The sequence below is a fragment of the Sceloporus occidentalis genome, unplaced genomic scaffold (genome assembly GCF_023333645.1).
Source record: "Sceloporus occidentalis isolate IW3139 unplaced genomic scaffold, rSceOcc1.0.p SCAF_2, whole genome shotgun sequence".
NCBI lineage: Eukaryota > Metazoa > Chordata > Lepidosauria > Squamata > Phrynosomatidae > Sceloporus > Sceloporus occidentalis.
This window is the reverse complement of record NW_028316982.1, coordinates 151,708,194-151,725,060: the sequence shown is the minus strand read 5'-3', so window position 1 is coordinate 151,725,060 and position 16,867 is coordinate 151,708,194. Positions and strand designations below refer to the sequence as shown.

The 16,867-nt window shown below is 40.7% G+C and overlaps 1 protein-coding gene across 1 annotated transcript; it reads right to left on the bottom strand.

Moving 5' to 3' along the window:
• Positions 1 to 4,549: 4,549 nt before the first annotated feature.
• Positions 4,550 to 15,755, bottom strand: SLITRK6 (SLIT and NTRK like family member 6). The gene is made up of 2 exons (XM_089507980.1): positions 15,653 to 15,755; positions 4,550 to 7,768 (listed from the first exon to the last, which is right to left on the bottom strand). Exon 2 carries the CDS (start codon positions 7,756 to 7,758, stop codon positions 5,230 to 5,232), a length of 2,529 nt encoding a protein of 842 aa, XP_089364106.1. The 5' UTR covers positions 7,759 to 7,768; positions 15,653 to 15,755; the 3' UTR covers positions 4,550 to 5,229.
• Between the last annotated feature and the right edge of the window lie 1,112 nt (positions 15,756 to 16,867).

Here is a 16,867-nt window from a genome sequence, read left to right as displayed (position 1 = left end):
TTTCTTTATAAATTCAAGAAGTTGTAAGGAAATTATACCTAAGCCATTCACTGTGAAAGACCTATATTGCAGGCAGACATGTAGAAGTTTCATTAAAATGTTTTATTACTTGATAACAAAAGAATTGGGTCAGTATTTTGTAGGTTCAATGCTTATATCTCACATGCATTGTTAAATCAGTTGAGGTTTAAATAGCTGTAGCCATTTAAGAACAGAACTGCATCTATCACGTCGTGACAGTTTACAAAAGATTGGCTCAAACAGGAGGGGAAATGCAGGTCAGAGTAACAATTTAGCACTGTGTAAGTCATGCATGGGTATTAAACTGCCTACTTGCACCCAGAACAAGATGCTTCTGTATGCATGATGATGGACAAAAGCCTCCCATTTGATTCCTGAACAGATCTGAACTTGTGTGTTCAGGTCTTGCCAACGGCTTTCTTATTTAAAATGGGAACTTTTCAGAAAGAAAAGCATTTAAAGAAACACCCTTTATTGTCATCTTTTTATTTATAGTGAGAATTTCTTTGATTTGCTTAAAAGGCACCCAAGAATAATAACAGTTATTGTGAACTGAAAAAAAATACAAACTGTACATAAGAAATAATTCTTATAAACGTAACTAGGATTTGTAGTAAAATTTCATTGTCCTGCTATGTATCACCCTGTTCCTTGACATCTTGTTTAGCAGTATGTCTTGATTATTTTTACAGAACATTTATTGAGCAGCTTTTTGTCATTTTTAAAGTGGATACTTAAAGTTTTTAACAATATTGCTGTTTTTAAATGGACTGCTAAAAATGCAAATTGTGAGTGGAATAAATGTGTATCTGAAATAATAATGGATGAATCTCTGTTTTGCTTTCTCTCACTTTTAAACCCTCTTGTTTTCTCCAGCCAGTTTCTGTGGATATCTTTTTCTGATTAGCTATTGTAAAAAGAACCAATGAAATTTGTAACTGTGCACATTGGGCAAATTAAATGAATATTGCTATTGTCAATATAGAGAGAAAGTGTGTAGTACCTGACTACTATGTAACTGCTAAAGATGATAAAGCCATCAGAAAAAAAAGTTGACAACCAAATTCATTGCCAGAAAGATTACTGAATACACAGTCATGCAAATCCAGACTATTAAGAACTAAGCAAAGCCCTCTGCCTGGTTGAGCACATCTGCCATTTTCCCTTTCTTCCATATTGGATTTTTTAAGACAGAGTGGGTTTCCCCCATTGAATTTATGAAAAATTATGGGAACTTTGGAAAAGTCTTATAAAAAAAATAAACCAATGAAATTATTAACCAGTCCATTTTCAAAACACATGTGCATTACAAAAATCTGTAACGTAAACCTCCTCTGAACAACTTGTGCCAAGAAAACCTCTTGATAGGTTCACCTTAGGGTCTCCATAAGTCAGCAATGACTAGAAGGCACACAGGAATAACCTGCTTGACTGCAAATCTGGGTCTGACGCACTGCAATTATTGTAGCAATGCCATAGAAACGATACTTAGTATATTGGAATAGGGAGCCTCTGCAGTCCAGGTCTTGTCTGCACTGACCTTAAGTGCAGGGCAAGTCCACAGGAATATACTCCAGAACTGGCCCTGGATTGGCCACAATGGAAGCTGCATGCACCACATTATACCCAGTAAGGGTTTCCATAATTGTCCACTAAAACCAGGGACAAAACAAGGACAAATTCTAGACCTAACTGTAGGACAAAAGTCAGCCCAAAATGTAGGACATGTAAGGTCCTCCATTTTTCTTAAATGTCCTACATTTTGGGCTGAGTTTTGTCCTGCAGTTGTCCTACAGTTTGGTCTAGAATTTGTTCCACATTTTGTCCCTGGACAATTATGGCAACCCTATAACTCGGTGTGATGGAACAGCAGTTTGCATGGACCAGGTGGGTCAACACTGTATCAGCACGACTGGTCCAGTCTGTTCCTGCAGGCATGGCTGCTGCTTTCATACCTACAAGAGCTCCTGCCTGGTGTATTACTGCTTCTCCTAAGGGTGGGATAACCTGTACAACCAATGAAAAGAGATGTGATGTGTGGGGTACCTTCACCGTCTCTTCTTGTTGGTTGCATAGGTGAGCCCACCCTCAGAAAAAGTGGTGGCATGCCAGGCAGGTGCTTCTGCAGGTACAGAAGTGAAGGTCACAGCTCCAGGAACAGGCCATCTCCTTTCTTTGTGCTGCTCAGTACTGGGAATGGGGATGATGTGACACCTGGTGTGTGAACAGTGGGAAGCCTGATCCAACAGTTTGCAAACCATGAAATCTTATGCTAGCCCCAGGGTTTCCAGCAAAACACTTCTTGTGACTTTGCCAACTGCAGGGTAAAGTCATGGCAACAGGGAAAGCCAGGAGTATTTCTCCAGAAGTCACTGTGCATCATGCAAACAGACAGCACCAGTATCCAGGTGGGAATGGGATTTTCTATCAGTGCAGACAAGGATCCAGTTTAAATATGCCATTGTATATAAAGAAAACAAGGACATCCTAGCATTATGTAATTACCATGTAATCCTAGCTCCAAGAACAATCTATCTGCTGGTTGATCATCTTCCAGATGATCATAAAGAACTCCTGACAAAGAAATCAACTTGCAAAATTGTTCTGCTAGCTAAAATCTACTGACAAAATATCCAGAAGGCTCAGACAAGAGATGGTGCAAGAGAGCAGCCTAGTCACACCAGATCCAAATCTCTTCCAATCCAGGGAAAAGGGGCAGCACAAAGTTAGGCCAGGATGCGGATAACCACAACAAGAAAGCATATAAGGTAGTCCTAAGTAATTTCTAAAAGGATGATAACAGTAATTTCTATTTTCTTAGGTGTACAGTGGTCTGGATTTAGCATGGCTTCAGTTAATCTCGTGTCAACCCAACTGGTACTTGGCCATCTTTGCCAGTTAGGAATGCCTTTCTAATTGCAGTCCTAAACACACTCATGAATGAAACTCAACAAGGCTTATTTCTAAGGAGACATTCACAATTAGTCTCTAGTAGTTACAAGCACACTCTTAACACATTAGCAGGACGTATTTTAGTAATAGATCATAGATCTAATGATACATACATATGTGAACTCAAAGGCTTTCAAAACTGGCATCCATAGTTTTTTGTGGGTTGTTTGGGCTATGTGGCCATGTTTTGAAAGAGTTTATTCCTGACGTTTCACCAGCATCTATGGCTGGCATCTACAGGAAATGCTGGCATGGAAATGAGTGGGGTATATATATTGTGTGACCCTTGGTTGAGAGGAAGTGATTTACATGTTAATCTGTGTGTTGGTCTGTTGTTGAATGGCAAGGCTTCGGTGTGTCAATTTAATTAGTGATCCAGGGGGTTTCCCAGCAGACACTGGATCTCTAATTTAATGGGCACCCTGAGGCCTTGCCTTTCAACAACAGATCAACAGAGATTAACAGTATATATACGCCACTCACTTCCATGCCAGCATTCTCTGATTATGCCAGCCACAGATGCTGACAAAACGTCAAGAATAAACTCTTCTAGAACACAGTCACATAGCCCAAAAATCCCACAAAAAATGATAGATACACAGATTTTGGTAAATTGGTTTATACCAAGATACTAGCTTCAACTCCACACCTGTATGTTTTGTTTTTCAATCCCTGTAGTCATGTATAAGAGAGTCAGTGTGGTGAGAAGCCTGGCTCTTTGTTAAGACTTCATTCAGAAAGACTGTGAAAGAAAGGGTATGGAAACTGCAGTTCTGATGAGGGGGGGGGGGCAGAAAATGAGAGAAATGAGGAAAAGGTGAGCATGGAAGGAAAAAGAAGAAAAAGGTGTGATAAATAACACAGTCTACACCTGGAAACAAGTGTTTATATTTGAAAAGGGTATATAAAAGGGACAGCAGTGTTATATAGTAGTTTGGGCACTGTGACATGACTCTAGGGAGCAGGGTTTGATACCCCACTGAGCCACTGAAACCCTCTGGGTGACCTTGGGCAAGTCTCACACACTCAGCCCCTGAAAACCCCATAATAGGTTCTCTCTAGGGTTTCCATAAGTTACAAAAAATGTGAAGGCACACATCAAGTCACAAATAAACCAGACCTGTTTCTTAGCTTGAGAAATGTTCTTTTGCTGTATAAGTGTGGTTGTGATAGAATATCCACACATGCCCGGTACATACAAGCCCTTTGCCACACCCTCGCAACCCAAGCACATGATGAGGGCATAACAATGGCGGCGCCCTGTATACATGGGTGCCGCCATTGTTACGTAAGCAATATGTGGCGTATGCACAGTGCTGCATGGCACTTACGTAACCAGTGCGCCATTGGCGGTACCCACAATATATGATAATAGCCAATCATGTACATATATATATGTATATAAATCTAGCTGGTTGATTTACAATATCTCTCAGTAGTTATCCCAGTGTTTTTAACAGTATTTTAAACAATGATGCACGGGAATCAATAGCAGAGTTATACTGAAGATTGTACATAATATGACTAAAACCACCAGACAGGATAAATATCAAAAAAGGCTTGTTTTTATGTCTTTTAAATTCCTCAGTAAAACATGTATATAGCTTTTCCCCACCATCCACATATTCTAACAGACGTTCTGATAAATAACATTCCAAATACAAGGTACTTAAATATTATCAGACCTTGGATGCATACAGTTAAATATCTTTTTTTTAAAAAAAATCATTGATTTTTTCTTGTATTTATTACATGGCAATATCATGTGCAATTGGTAGATAGTGTTCATTGATGTAGACTAATCCCTATCCAATATACACTAGCCTTTCATAACTAGGTACACCGGTGCTTTTTAAGAAAACATAGTGTAAATAATGCTGAAAAAAGAAGGGCATTGAAATAATGAATATTTTAACCTTGCTTTAAGGAAACAGATGATGGATCACCATGCAAGTCTAGGGAACTATGGCGAAGGAAACTGAATTTCCTCCCAAAATCCAGTCACACAAAGTTCACATTTAATGTGGGGGGTGGGTGGGGGAGTGAGACATACAGCCTGCAAACTTTCCCATGGCTTCACACAGTTATCCCTGAGAGTTTTTTTTCACTCGGATTACTGCTGTGCTTAAAAGTTCTGATTGATGACACATTATTATAAGGCACTTTTATTTACAAAGTTCCAGGTTGAGATAGAACCAGCCTGTTCTAAATCATTCTGATTTAATCCCTCAAAAATTGTTTTCTCTCTTTTTTTTTTTACGTTTGCTGTTCCAAGACTTCCAGGTAATCAGGTTCAGCATGCAGGTTGGCCTTTAGTTCAAAATATTCATTTTTAGTCTGTTCTAGTAAAACTTTTCTTGGCCTGGAATACATGAGTGTCTCCATCAGTTTGAGCTCCTCATGAGCTCCTGGATAGTGTACATCCATGTCAGGATGCAGCTGGGCAATGTTTTTCCGCAAATACTCTGTTATTCCCAGTTGCTGGAGTTCTCTTTCTTTCTCAAGAATGTTCCTGTACAAGGAGCTTGCATCCTGAAAAGACAGGAATTCAGCTGATTGGTCCATAGCTTTGTATTTAACATTTGACCCTGTCAAGGGTGAGGAATGCTCCCTTTCTAAGAGACCTCTGCGAAGGTGTTTGGAATCATTCATTTCCTTGTCATTCCTCTCTCCATGATGATCTGCAAATTTGGGACTGAAAGATGGGCTTCGGTAAACTTGAACCATAGGACTGATCATGCGCTGTTCATATAAGGTTGCTGCAGGCTGCTCAGTGGTGTGGTGTGTTGTTTTGTGACCATACATGCTGTACTGAAGCTGTACTGGGCTGGCATCCCTCATCTGTTCATCCACCTGCTTCTTTTTGTATCTTCTCCGTCGGTGTAGAACGAGAACAACAATACCAGCTGCACAAAAAATGAAGGTGATAAATACAATCAAAAGCCCCAGGATTAGAACAGAAAGAGGGATGGCACCAGTCAGTGATTGCAGAATTGTGTCTGCTGTATTGGTGGTGGTTGATGGTGTTGTGATGATTATGAAGCTAGCTTGAGTTGGGAGGGCTGGACTGTTCATTAAACCAGGACATAGCATGTCACTATTCAGAGATCTCAGTTCCTTTTTAGCCAGATGCCTTGGAGAGGTACAGAAAATTTCACCCATCATTGTATTTCTATTTAGCTTTTGTATCCATTGCTGTAGCCCAACTGAGTCACAAGTACAATCCCAAGGGTTGTCTTCTAGCTCAATTTGTACGAGTAGATCCAGATCATCTAAGACATTCCCTACAGGCAAATGTGCAAACTGGTTCGTTTTTAGATTTAGTCTGGCTAGAGGAACTCCAGAAAAAATATGGGGTGGCAAAGTATGAAGAAGGTTATTATTTAAATAGAGAACCTTAAGTTTAGGCATTGGATTAAATGTTCCTGGTAAAACCTCTTTGATGGCATTATATTCAAGATACAAATATTCAAGACGCTGTAAGCCTAAAAACAAATTGCGATTTAGCTGGGTGAGATGATTGCCATTGAGATATAATTTCTGCAATCTGGTGAGATTTATAAAGGACCCTTCCTCTAGGATTTCAATACGATTGTTTCCCAAGTGAAGCATTTCTAGACTTCCATAATCCACAAGGTCTGATTTCAGTAACGTCTGGATTATATTTCCAGCTAGAATAAGCTTTTTAGGATTGGGGGGAGGAGGCCCTAAATCTGATAAACTTTCAATGTTTTGTTCCTGGCATTGCATTAAAATCCCTGAAAGGATATGGCTAGTGCACTGACATGGGATAGGGCAATATATTCCTGGAAGCAGGGTAGCTGGCTTTGATACATGAAGTAATAAACTAGATTCCTTGGTAGAAGCTTTCAAAATAGGTATCACCCTTGTTGCATACTGGCTATCGCTGATTGAAGTGGTGACCACCAAGGGCAATGATCCTGATGGAGCGTCAAGGTCATTAGTAGGGTGAGTGGGACAGAGCGATTCCTTCTTTAACCTGCTCAAAATGAAATCTTTCAAAATGGGAGGGCTGTGGCATACAACGTCGCCTATTATAGACTGAGGAGGCATGTTTTCTAACCAACTTTTCAACTCCAGCAGGTCACAGTTGCAGACCCATTTATTATCTTCCAACTGAAGGTCTAGAATTCTGCCAATATGTTCTAAAAAGCCAACGTAAGGAAGAGTCTGCAGCTGGTTCCCACGAAGATCCAAGTGAGTTAATGGCACAAAGCGAAATACATTGGGAGGAAGAAACTCAATGGCATTATCATTTAAAATGAGCACCTTAAGCCTGTTGAGCTTGCTGAAGGCACTTGATTCAATTATTGTGATGAAATTATTGTCGGCTTGAAGGAATTCCAGGTTTTCCAGCCCATGAAAGGTGTCCTCTTTAAGTATTTCTAAAGAATTGTGATTGATATGAAGTTGCTTAAGGAGACTTAGTCCATTAAATGCACCTGGTTCAATGTCTACAATATAGTTAAATCCAAGGTGAAGAGTGAGAGCATTGATAAAGCTAGAGAAATCATTCACATGTAACATGGTCAAACTGTTGTTTAGAAGACTAAGGTGGAAAGGCCGGGACGGTGGAACATGCACTTGAGATAACTCCCTGATGCCTCTGTCTTCACAGTTTATAATGAAGGTGCCGTCCTTTTCTTCACAAGAACACAACATCTCACAAGAGCCAATGGATGAAGGAAAAGCTGGTCCATACTGGAGTATATCACAGGCAACTCCCATCAGACTTAATGTAATTATCCAGAGCTTCATGGTCATCCAACTGCTTCTGAAATATATGATAAAGAGACAGACAGATAGAGACTTTAATAATATCATATTTGGCATTGAAGAGAGACTTAATTCTTCAGTTACATGAAATGAGCCAGTAGAGGGAAGAAGTGCTAACTATTGAAAAGTTCCAGTAATTCTCATGTGTAAAAGTGACCAAGTATTGGATCAGGAAGGATATCCAGTCCTTAAAATAATTTGTCCAATACTTGAAGAGGAACATTTGGGGGTATTACTAGTTAGCTCCATTATGTAGAAGTCGCTTTTTTCTGCATAGGAGTGGTTAAGATCTATTTCTTTATTCCACGTATACAGTAGAAAATCTTTCCTTAAGACCTATATGCATAGGAATATTTATTTTGTCCAGGCTCAAGAAATTGGCCACCTTTATTTAATTTATAATCCACTTTTCTCCTTTATGGACCCCACTCTAATCTATGGAATATGGTGTGTGTTTTTGCCACAAAATATAACAAAAGATTCTAAAGACAGAGGAGATCCTGCAGTATAAATAAGCCACATAACTGCTACATTCTTTATTTATTCAGTGCCCAAAGCTTGGAAATTGGCATGAAAGGGTAAGGGAAGAATGCTATCCCAAGCAATATCAGAGTGACCTCATACTTTTTTTAATAAATATTTTAACTTTTAGAAAAGCAACAGCAGAATAGCAATAGTGTATTAAAGAAAATTAAGGCAAAGGGGAGAGCATAAACAAAGAAGCTTTTATATAAGCACTTTGGGCTGGCATAGATTATACAATTCCTTTGTCCACTTCAAAGTGGCATATTTTGCTGCCTCGGTGGAGATTTACCAAGATTTACAATGATGAAACAAGCACTATACATGTATTATATATTCATCTATTGCTCCGCTATGTAGCTGGCAAGACTGTAATAGTCCTTAGGGCATTAACTTTGTGGCATGAGGACTATTCCAGCATGTGTTAATAACATCACAAGTTAGTTACATGGGTCGGGGGGGTGCAGGGAGCACAACTTGATTCTTTGCCAGATCTGCAGTGCTCCAGCTTCTAGGAGTGACAGTATTGGTGTAAAGGGAAGTTGAATCATAAGCTCCTCCCATGTGATCCCAAGCTTCTGACATTTTTGGAGCAGCACAAGAAAAGCACACACTGCAGTAGGCCTCATGCTGAGAATCATGCTCTCTACCATGTGTTATACAGGAATCCAGGTTTCCCAGCTGTCCCGCTGATACAAGCTGACAACAAAAATTGCTCTCAATTCTGGTTTACAGAATTGGTTTTGTGTACTGATTTGAATGTGTTAGCCAATGTTGGGTAAAGGAGGCTTTTCTATTATGATGAATTGTGTAGTTTGGAGATTCTTTGGAGATCCTTGCATAATCTGAATTTTCTGTGTGTGCATGTACACACACAAACAGACCACTTAAAAGACAATTTTGTTTTAAATTGCCAATTATTTGGCAAAAACAATATATTTTGTATATGCCCATTCTGGACTTGAAGCTCAGCTAAATTCAGGCTCAACTAAATTCATTAGGACTTATTGCTAGGGAAGTGTATATAAATTTACAGCCTCAGTGTCTTATTGCAATCATTCCTTCTATATGTACATGTACGGCATTTCTGTTGGATTACTGTAAACCTCCTTGAACCCCATTTTTGGGGTGGGATACAAAACAAACAAACAAACAAACAAACAAACAAACACAGTTTGGGATAGAAGTATGAACATGTTGCATTTAGACACCATCCCATGCAAAATGAGGGTCAATATGCAGAGGGCAAGTGCAGAGTTTCGGTCAGGGAGGGCTAAGAAAAGGATGGACAATCCATGAAGAATGCACATTCTTAGTAGCCAGAAAATGTCAATCTGTTGGGAAATAATATCAGAAAGAAGAATGAAACCAGCTAGCTGGCTGAGAGTGTTTAATGGGAGGGGGGGAATGGCTAGGTTGCACCAGATCACAAGGTTTCAAGCCATGTGATTGTTGCTGGGTGCCTTGTTTCGACATCAGTGGCAGTGATCCATGATAGACCAGAGGAAGTAGGAGGCAGCACAGATGGACATCCATGCAAATAGGTGCCCAGCATGGCAAGAGAGGGACACTGGGGTGGTTTTGTAGCAAGAATATTCCAGGCTGCATCTGCAATATTCTGGCCTGTGCAGACAGGTCCCATGATGAGTGTTCAGAAACTTCAGCTGGTCCAAAGATCTGCAAACAAGCGGTTATCTGGGGCTGGCTACAGAAAGCACACAACTCCCTTGTGGCCACAGTTCACCCCACAGTGGTATTGTTTCCAGAATCAATTCAAAGTGCTGGTTATGACCTTCAAAGCCCTATACAGCTCAGGTCTAGGTTATCTGAAGGACCATATCTCCCTATATGAGCCTGCCTGGATCTTGGGATCTTCTGGGAAAGACCTTCTCTCTGTGCCATCACCCTCACAACAACACCAGGTGGGGACACAGGGGAAAGCCTTCTTGGTAGTTCTTGCAGGTTCTGGAATTCCCTTCCCACTGATCTCCTTGCTTCTCATTTCATAGGCAGGTTTAACAGACCTTTGAAGGCTGATTGCTTGGTTGAAAGGGTCTTTCATAGGTGATTTTTTTAATATTTGTTGTTCTTTCTAATGGTCTCTTTTGAACTGCTTTTAATTTTATTGTTCTTTTAATTGTATTTTAATGTTGTGTGATATAATTTTTTAGCTTTGTAAGTTGCCTTGAGTCCCAGACTGGGGAAAAGGTAGGGTTGTGGTTGTGATGATAATAGTGGTGATGAAGATGATGAGGATGCATCTTGGTTTAAATATCCAAGAGGCACTAGATCCCATCTGATCTTGGATGCTAAGCAGGGTTAGCCCAGGTTATTACTTGTTTGGCAGACCATCAATGAAAACTAAGTGTTGTGGGCTATATTGCAGAGGAAGGCAATAGCAAAATCATCACCCTTTGCCTTAAAAAAGCCTATGAAATTAATGAGGGTTGTCATAAGTCAAATGATGACTGGAAGGCATAAACACACAAACACACCTTAGACAGCTCCTTTAAAATTTGGAATTCTGAGTACCCCACTGACTCAGGTCTAATCTGCACTGCAGAAATAATGCAGTTTGACACCACTTTAACTGCCATGGCTTGATGCTACAGGATTCTGGGATTTGTAGTTTTGTGAGATACTCTCTTTCAGAGAGCTGTAGTGCCACAACAAACTCCATTAATTCTGCAGTGCAGATTAGACCTCAGACTCTGCAACTTGTTGACATGGAAGCCACCAGCCACTGCTGAATTTGCTTTAACACTCAAAGATATTTCATACTCCTCAGGCTGTACTATAGATCAATCTATTGAATTTCCCCCCTCAGACATTTTCCCAGGCCAAGTGCCACACTCAGTTCTTTGCAGAAGACACATGCCCCATCCACTCACTTACTGACTAGTTGCACATGCAGATTTTGCAAAACATATAGTTAAATTTGTATCTCTTTATGGAGAGATACATTTGAATATTTAATAAGATCCAGTTTGCAGCAAAGCTGGTTCCATTTCCCCCCCAGCTTTCCTCCCCTCCAGTCCCAGGATAAATGAACAAACAGACACCAAGAATAAGCTGCAACATTTTGTTGCAGGAACTCACTTGTTCTTTCTTGCTTTAAAGTCTCATACCTCTCTGCTATGACTATGTCAGTATGGGTGACATTGTCTGTATAATGCAAAATAAACAATCTTGTATTCACTTACTGGGAAGTAAACCCTGGCCTAATGGATATAATTTCATTAATTTTCAGGGATCATGTGACTGCTCTGCTGAAATAGCTCCACTAGCTACATGTCCATTTGCAGGGAGAATTTAAATGTGCCGGCTATGACCTTTAAAGTATTAGGTTCACATTATGTAAAAGACTATGGAGCAGAATAGATGGTCAGTGCCATGGCCCCAAATGGGAGCGGAAAAGATCAGATCTCTTTGGGGCTGGTTTTGGGTTGCCTTGGGCAGCCCCAGCATGGCTTCTGAGCCCTTTGGGGGCATGCACCATGTACAACACCTTGCCCCCAGAGTGGCTGGAAGCTGCCCCTGTTTGCCTCTTTGTCTTGGTTCTATATCTCTCTATATAAGCTGATCTGAGTTTTAAGACCCTCAGAGAACAGCTTTCTATTGGTCCCACCACCATCACAGAGCCTTCTCAGTGGCTGCTCTCAGGCCATTGAACACCCTTCAGTAGAAAGTCTGGTTAGCCTCCTCCATGTTCTATTTCCACCAGAGGTTAATCCCAAGGCCTATTTAGGCAGGCCTGTTTGTGTGTGTGTTTAAATCATATAATGGAATAGTGCTGATAGTTGTGTGCTGAGTGTTTTGAACCTGTATGCATTTAATTGTTTTAAATGTATTTTAAAATGGCTTTCACTATCTGCTTTTAATCATAGTGTCATTTAATTATTTTCTTTTAATTTTACAATATAACATTTTACTCATCATCTGTTTAAATTACTGCAAGACACCCTGGGGCCCTTGGTGGAAGAAAGGCAGGGTATAAACTGCATATGTAAATATATTAAACCAAGAGAACATACTTCAGAGTAGGCACATACACATTTGTACCACAAAGGATCTTGTTTTAGAACTGAACATGGGTGAGCAAAGTGTCTGGACAGATTAACATATTTAAATACAGTTAGTTAACTGCAGTTAGTTAAGCACTAAAACAATATGTTTATCTATATGTGGAAATAGTAAATTCATTGCTGATTCATATGTCTTTTCACTGTCATGCTTGAATGTCTTTCTGTTTCACAAGAGAGCACTGTCTTCCTGCTACCAATTTACAAAAGAAAATGTCTTTATAGGAAGAATTCCTGCTTTTTGAAAAAAATGATCAGAAATTAATTTTCTAAAAATAATGGGGAAAGAGGTAGCATATTTATTATAGTGGGGGCACCACCAGTCAACAGGAGTGCCATCTTGCATATTTCTACTCAGAATTCAGTTTCTCCCTCTCCTTTCGCCCAAGTTCAGTAGGGTTTCCTCCAAAGTACATGTATAAAGTACAAAGGAATGGGGTCCTTATTACTGAATAGATGCGATTGAGGTCAGTGAAGGTAATTCATTAGAAGGGCCTAAACCTTTATAGATTCACTGAACATATCCAATTTGTTTGTTTTTTTCTTAAAGAATTTTTTTATATGTAACCAGATGGAAAGGTGCTTTGGGTGGAAGTTTACTTGCTCCCCTGTGTTCACTTTCATGGAGCAAGTACACAGAGTCAGTGTGGTGTACTGCTTAGAATTGTGTATTTGATTTGTAAGATCTATTTGAGAGATCTGTATTGAAATCTCCACTGAGCCACAAAATTTAATGGGTAACCTTGGATCAGTCTCTCTGCTTCTCTGTTCCTCACTCTCCGCCTGATCTACAACACAGGGGTGTTGTGAGGATGAAGTGTTAACAACAACCAAGCATGCCCCCTTGAGCATATAGGAGGTAAAGCAGGGTATAATCATAATTAATTGATTAATTATTTTACCCAAGTGCAGACCCCAGATACAAATGGCCTTGTGCCTTTTGTTGCTTATCTGCATTTATTTAAGTCAGGCATCCCATTTGTCTAGGAAATTTTGCAACAGGATTTAAAGAAATGGGTGGATGGTGCAGTAAACTTATACTAAAGCACTAAAGGATTCTCAGGCAACAACAATGGCACAAGGTGACAGCTCTGAAGCACTTTCTTATGGTTTTCTTACACCTATATGGGAAGCCATCGTGGGAAACATGATACTAGATGAGAGAAATACTTCTGAGCCAACACAGCTTTTCTCTGGTTTTTGCACCAGGCTACAATCTTTGTACATTCATGTCTGAAGAAATCCTGTTGAATTCTATTGGGGTTACATCTGAGTAAATATGCAAAGGATCAGGCTTTTAATATGCTAGCAATAGCTGTGATCTTAAGTTGAAGTTGACTTGATGGCACATAACAACTGATGACGATCACTCATAACAAGAGCCAGAAAAACAGACTGCTATTCCTCATGAGGGCCAGCTCCATACGAAGTTTTTTATTCAAAGAAGGTGAGAGTGGGTCAGATTGGTTCCATATTATCAGCAACACTCATGGTGTAATCTTTTACATGTCTACTCAGACGTTAGTCCCACAGAATTCAGAGGGGCTTAGTCCTAGGTAAGTGAACCCAATACTGCAGCTTCTGTTGGCTTACATATGTTTCGTTTCTTGCCAATCTTTTAGAATAGGCTGACAAGACTGGCTTTAAAACCTCATGTGGAATAAATCACTTGCCTTGGTGTAGAATCTGAAATGGCTTCAAATAATATACATAACTGGGGGGGGGGGGGGGGGAGAATCCCTCCCCTGCAGACTGATAGGCAAGACACAGCATGTTTCCAAAGAACTTCCCTTAATGCCAGTCATTAAAGCACAACACATTAACTTTCAATACCCAAGACTTTGTGTTTGATCATCTAGTTTAAAAATAAAGCTTCTTGTAAACACTTGTCTTTGGTAAAGTGACTAGGCTCATTAATTCCACTTTTATTTTCCTTCAACAGCTCCTATGGTAAGCAAAGAGAGCATTCCAAGTGTACTTATTACAATGTCCTTGGGCAAAATTCAGAGAACTAAATTAACTTGCCTTAATTTAAATTGCATGGTGCGTGGCAGGGCACTTTGGCATACACACGCAAACACACACACACATATATATTCTGAACAAGAAAGTCTTCTGTACTCAAACAGTTCTAAAGCATGTGCAGCCAGCTAAAAAGCATTCCCATTTTAATAATTGTATATATCCCTGTAATGTACCTAGGAATCAGTTAGTCTCTCCTACACACACATTCTGTACCTCCTTCTCTGCAGAAAAAAAGATGCTTGGATCGATTTAGTCCTAGACCACAATTCACTCTCTTTTGGCGTTTCTGCTCCTGCACACCTTGCCCAAGCTTCTTTGACCATTAATACCACAACTCTTTTCTTAAGGGAGCCTATCGGAAGATTAAAAAGCTATTATTTCTCTGTTGTAAAACTTCTGTCTCAGTGTACATGGCTCCCCAACCCCTTCCATGAGAACCAACCAGGTCTTATTAAAATGATGAAAAACAGCACTAAGGAGATCACAATATATGTGACATTTCCCTGTCTTCTGCTTAGGCGTTCTTTTGCATTCGGAGCTGAAGCACTGCATGCAGGCTGTTTTATTTCATAGCAAAATACTTCCCCAAACTACCTCCAGTTCTGAACATGGAAGGAAGCAAGGAAGGAGTAGGGAGATCAGGAGTGAGACCCCCAACAGTTTGTTCTATTTGGTGGGACAGTTTGCTCCAAAGATTGGTGAGATGTTTGCTCCACTACCAAAAAGTGCTCTCTCTCTAACTCCTTGTCCCTAAGGCAAAGTTGGCATGCAAAGGAAAGGGACCGATCCTCTCTTGCAAGCCAAAATCAAACACTTTTCTTGCTTCCTACCGCTGTTAGAAACAGGATCCAGAGCCTCTGGTGAAGATCTATCTAAGAGGTCTTCTCCTCAGGTGTCAAGATTTGTCAGGCAACATGAGTTGAGCTTCAGGGGGAGAAAAAAAATCCACAATCTATCCTTTAAAGGAGCAAAATCCTTTCCATGCCTGTCTTTCCAAAAAACCCTGCACCCAGTCCTAGCTTCACCTGCCAGGTTATTTCTTCCCAAAGGCTTGGGTGCAAAAGAGGCGACCGCCTGGGTGTCCAAGCAGTCAAGCTCTGCGATCGGGGAGCTGGGCAAAGATTGTAGGGTGCCAGGGGAGGGGAGGGGTATGGATGGGACCCTAATTGCCAAATAAAATAATAATAATAATAATAATTGATGATGATGATAATGGAGAAGGGGCTGGAGAGGTTCAAGTTCCAACTGCTTACCTGTCCAGCAGCTGCAACCACAGACCCAACTGGGAAGGCACCCAAGGAGCTGCGCAAGTCCAAGTTCTTCTCCACTTTTTTTTAGGGGGGGGGGAGGCTTTTAATAAAATAATAATAATAATAATAATAATAATAATAGTCCCCCCACCTTCCTCTGAGATGAGTCTTTCTCTCTTTGCCAGAAGCTCAAGTGCAGGGAGCTGCAGTTCCTGGAAGTTGAAAATCCTGGCTCAGAGACCATCAGAGAGAAAGAGAGAGGGAGGGAGGGAAGGAGGGAGGGAAAGGAAAAGAAGAGAAGAAAAGACAAGAAAAGGAGCCCTCCTAGACCATCCTGGGAAGAGGGATCCCTTCCCAATTAAGATTCAGGGCAGGCTGCCCTCCGGAGGGGAGCTTAACCATTGGAGAGCTGGAGGATGCTGCAAAGGAAAGCCAGCCGCAGAGAGGAAGGGGGGATCACTCCTTTTGCAAGAAACGTCTTTCTCTCCTCCTCTCCTATTCTTCCTTTTCTTTGAAAGGTTCCAAGCTGCTGCCAGGCTGAGGCTCCCCCACCCCTTTGGAGCCTGCCTTGGGAGCTCACTTTGGGTTCTTCTTAGTCAGAGGGGCTGGGAGGGAGGAGAGAGCCTGCTTGGCTTTTGACTCACAGCCTTTAAGCCCTGCCCCAGCCCTGCCTTTTGATCCGACAGCCCCATTGAAAGGGAAGAAAGAAGCAGCTCCACCTTAGGAAAAGGAAAGAGAGAAAGAAGAAGAAAAAGCTCAGCTCCTCCTCTTCTGGCCAAGCCTCTCACCTCCTCTGCCTCCTCCTTCCCACCCTGACACCCTCCCTCTCTCCCTCCTCAAACAGAAAACCACCTGAGGCTGAAGGTCTCTTCTTTTTCTTTACCTTTCTCAGTCCCTCCAGTGTGGCATTTGGGATCATAGTACTTTGCCCTCATGGAGCCCTTGCTTTGCTTTGGAAAGAAATGGGTGCATTCTGTGGGGTTCTCACCCTCATTTCTCAAGGCTTTCTCAGATATACTGCAAACCAAAACACATAAATACAAAGGATCCCCATATATATATATATATATATATATATATATATATATATACGCACATGCACACACTCATCCCTCCATATCTGCAGCTTTGATTTTCCACAGATTTGGTTAATATGTTCTCTCTAGGAATATCTAGGTCCTCCAGTGCAACTCTAAGGTCAAATTTAACTAAAAGTTG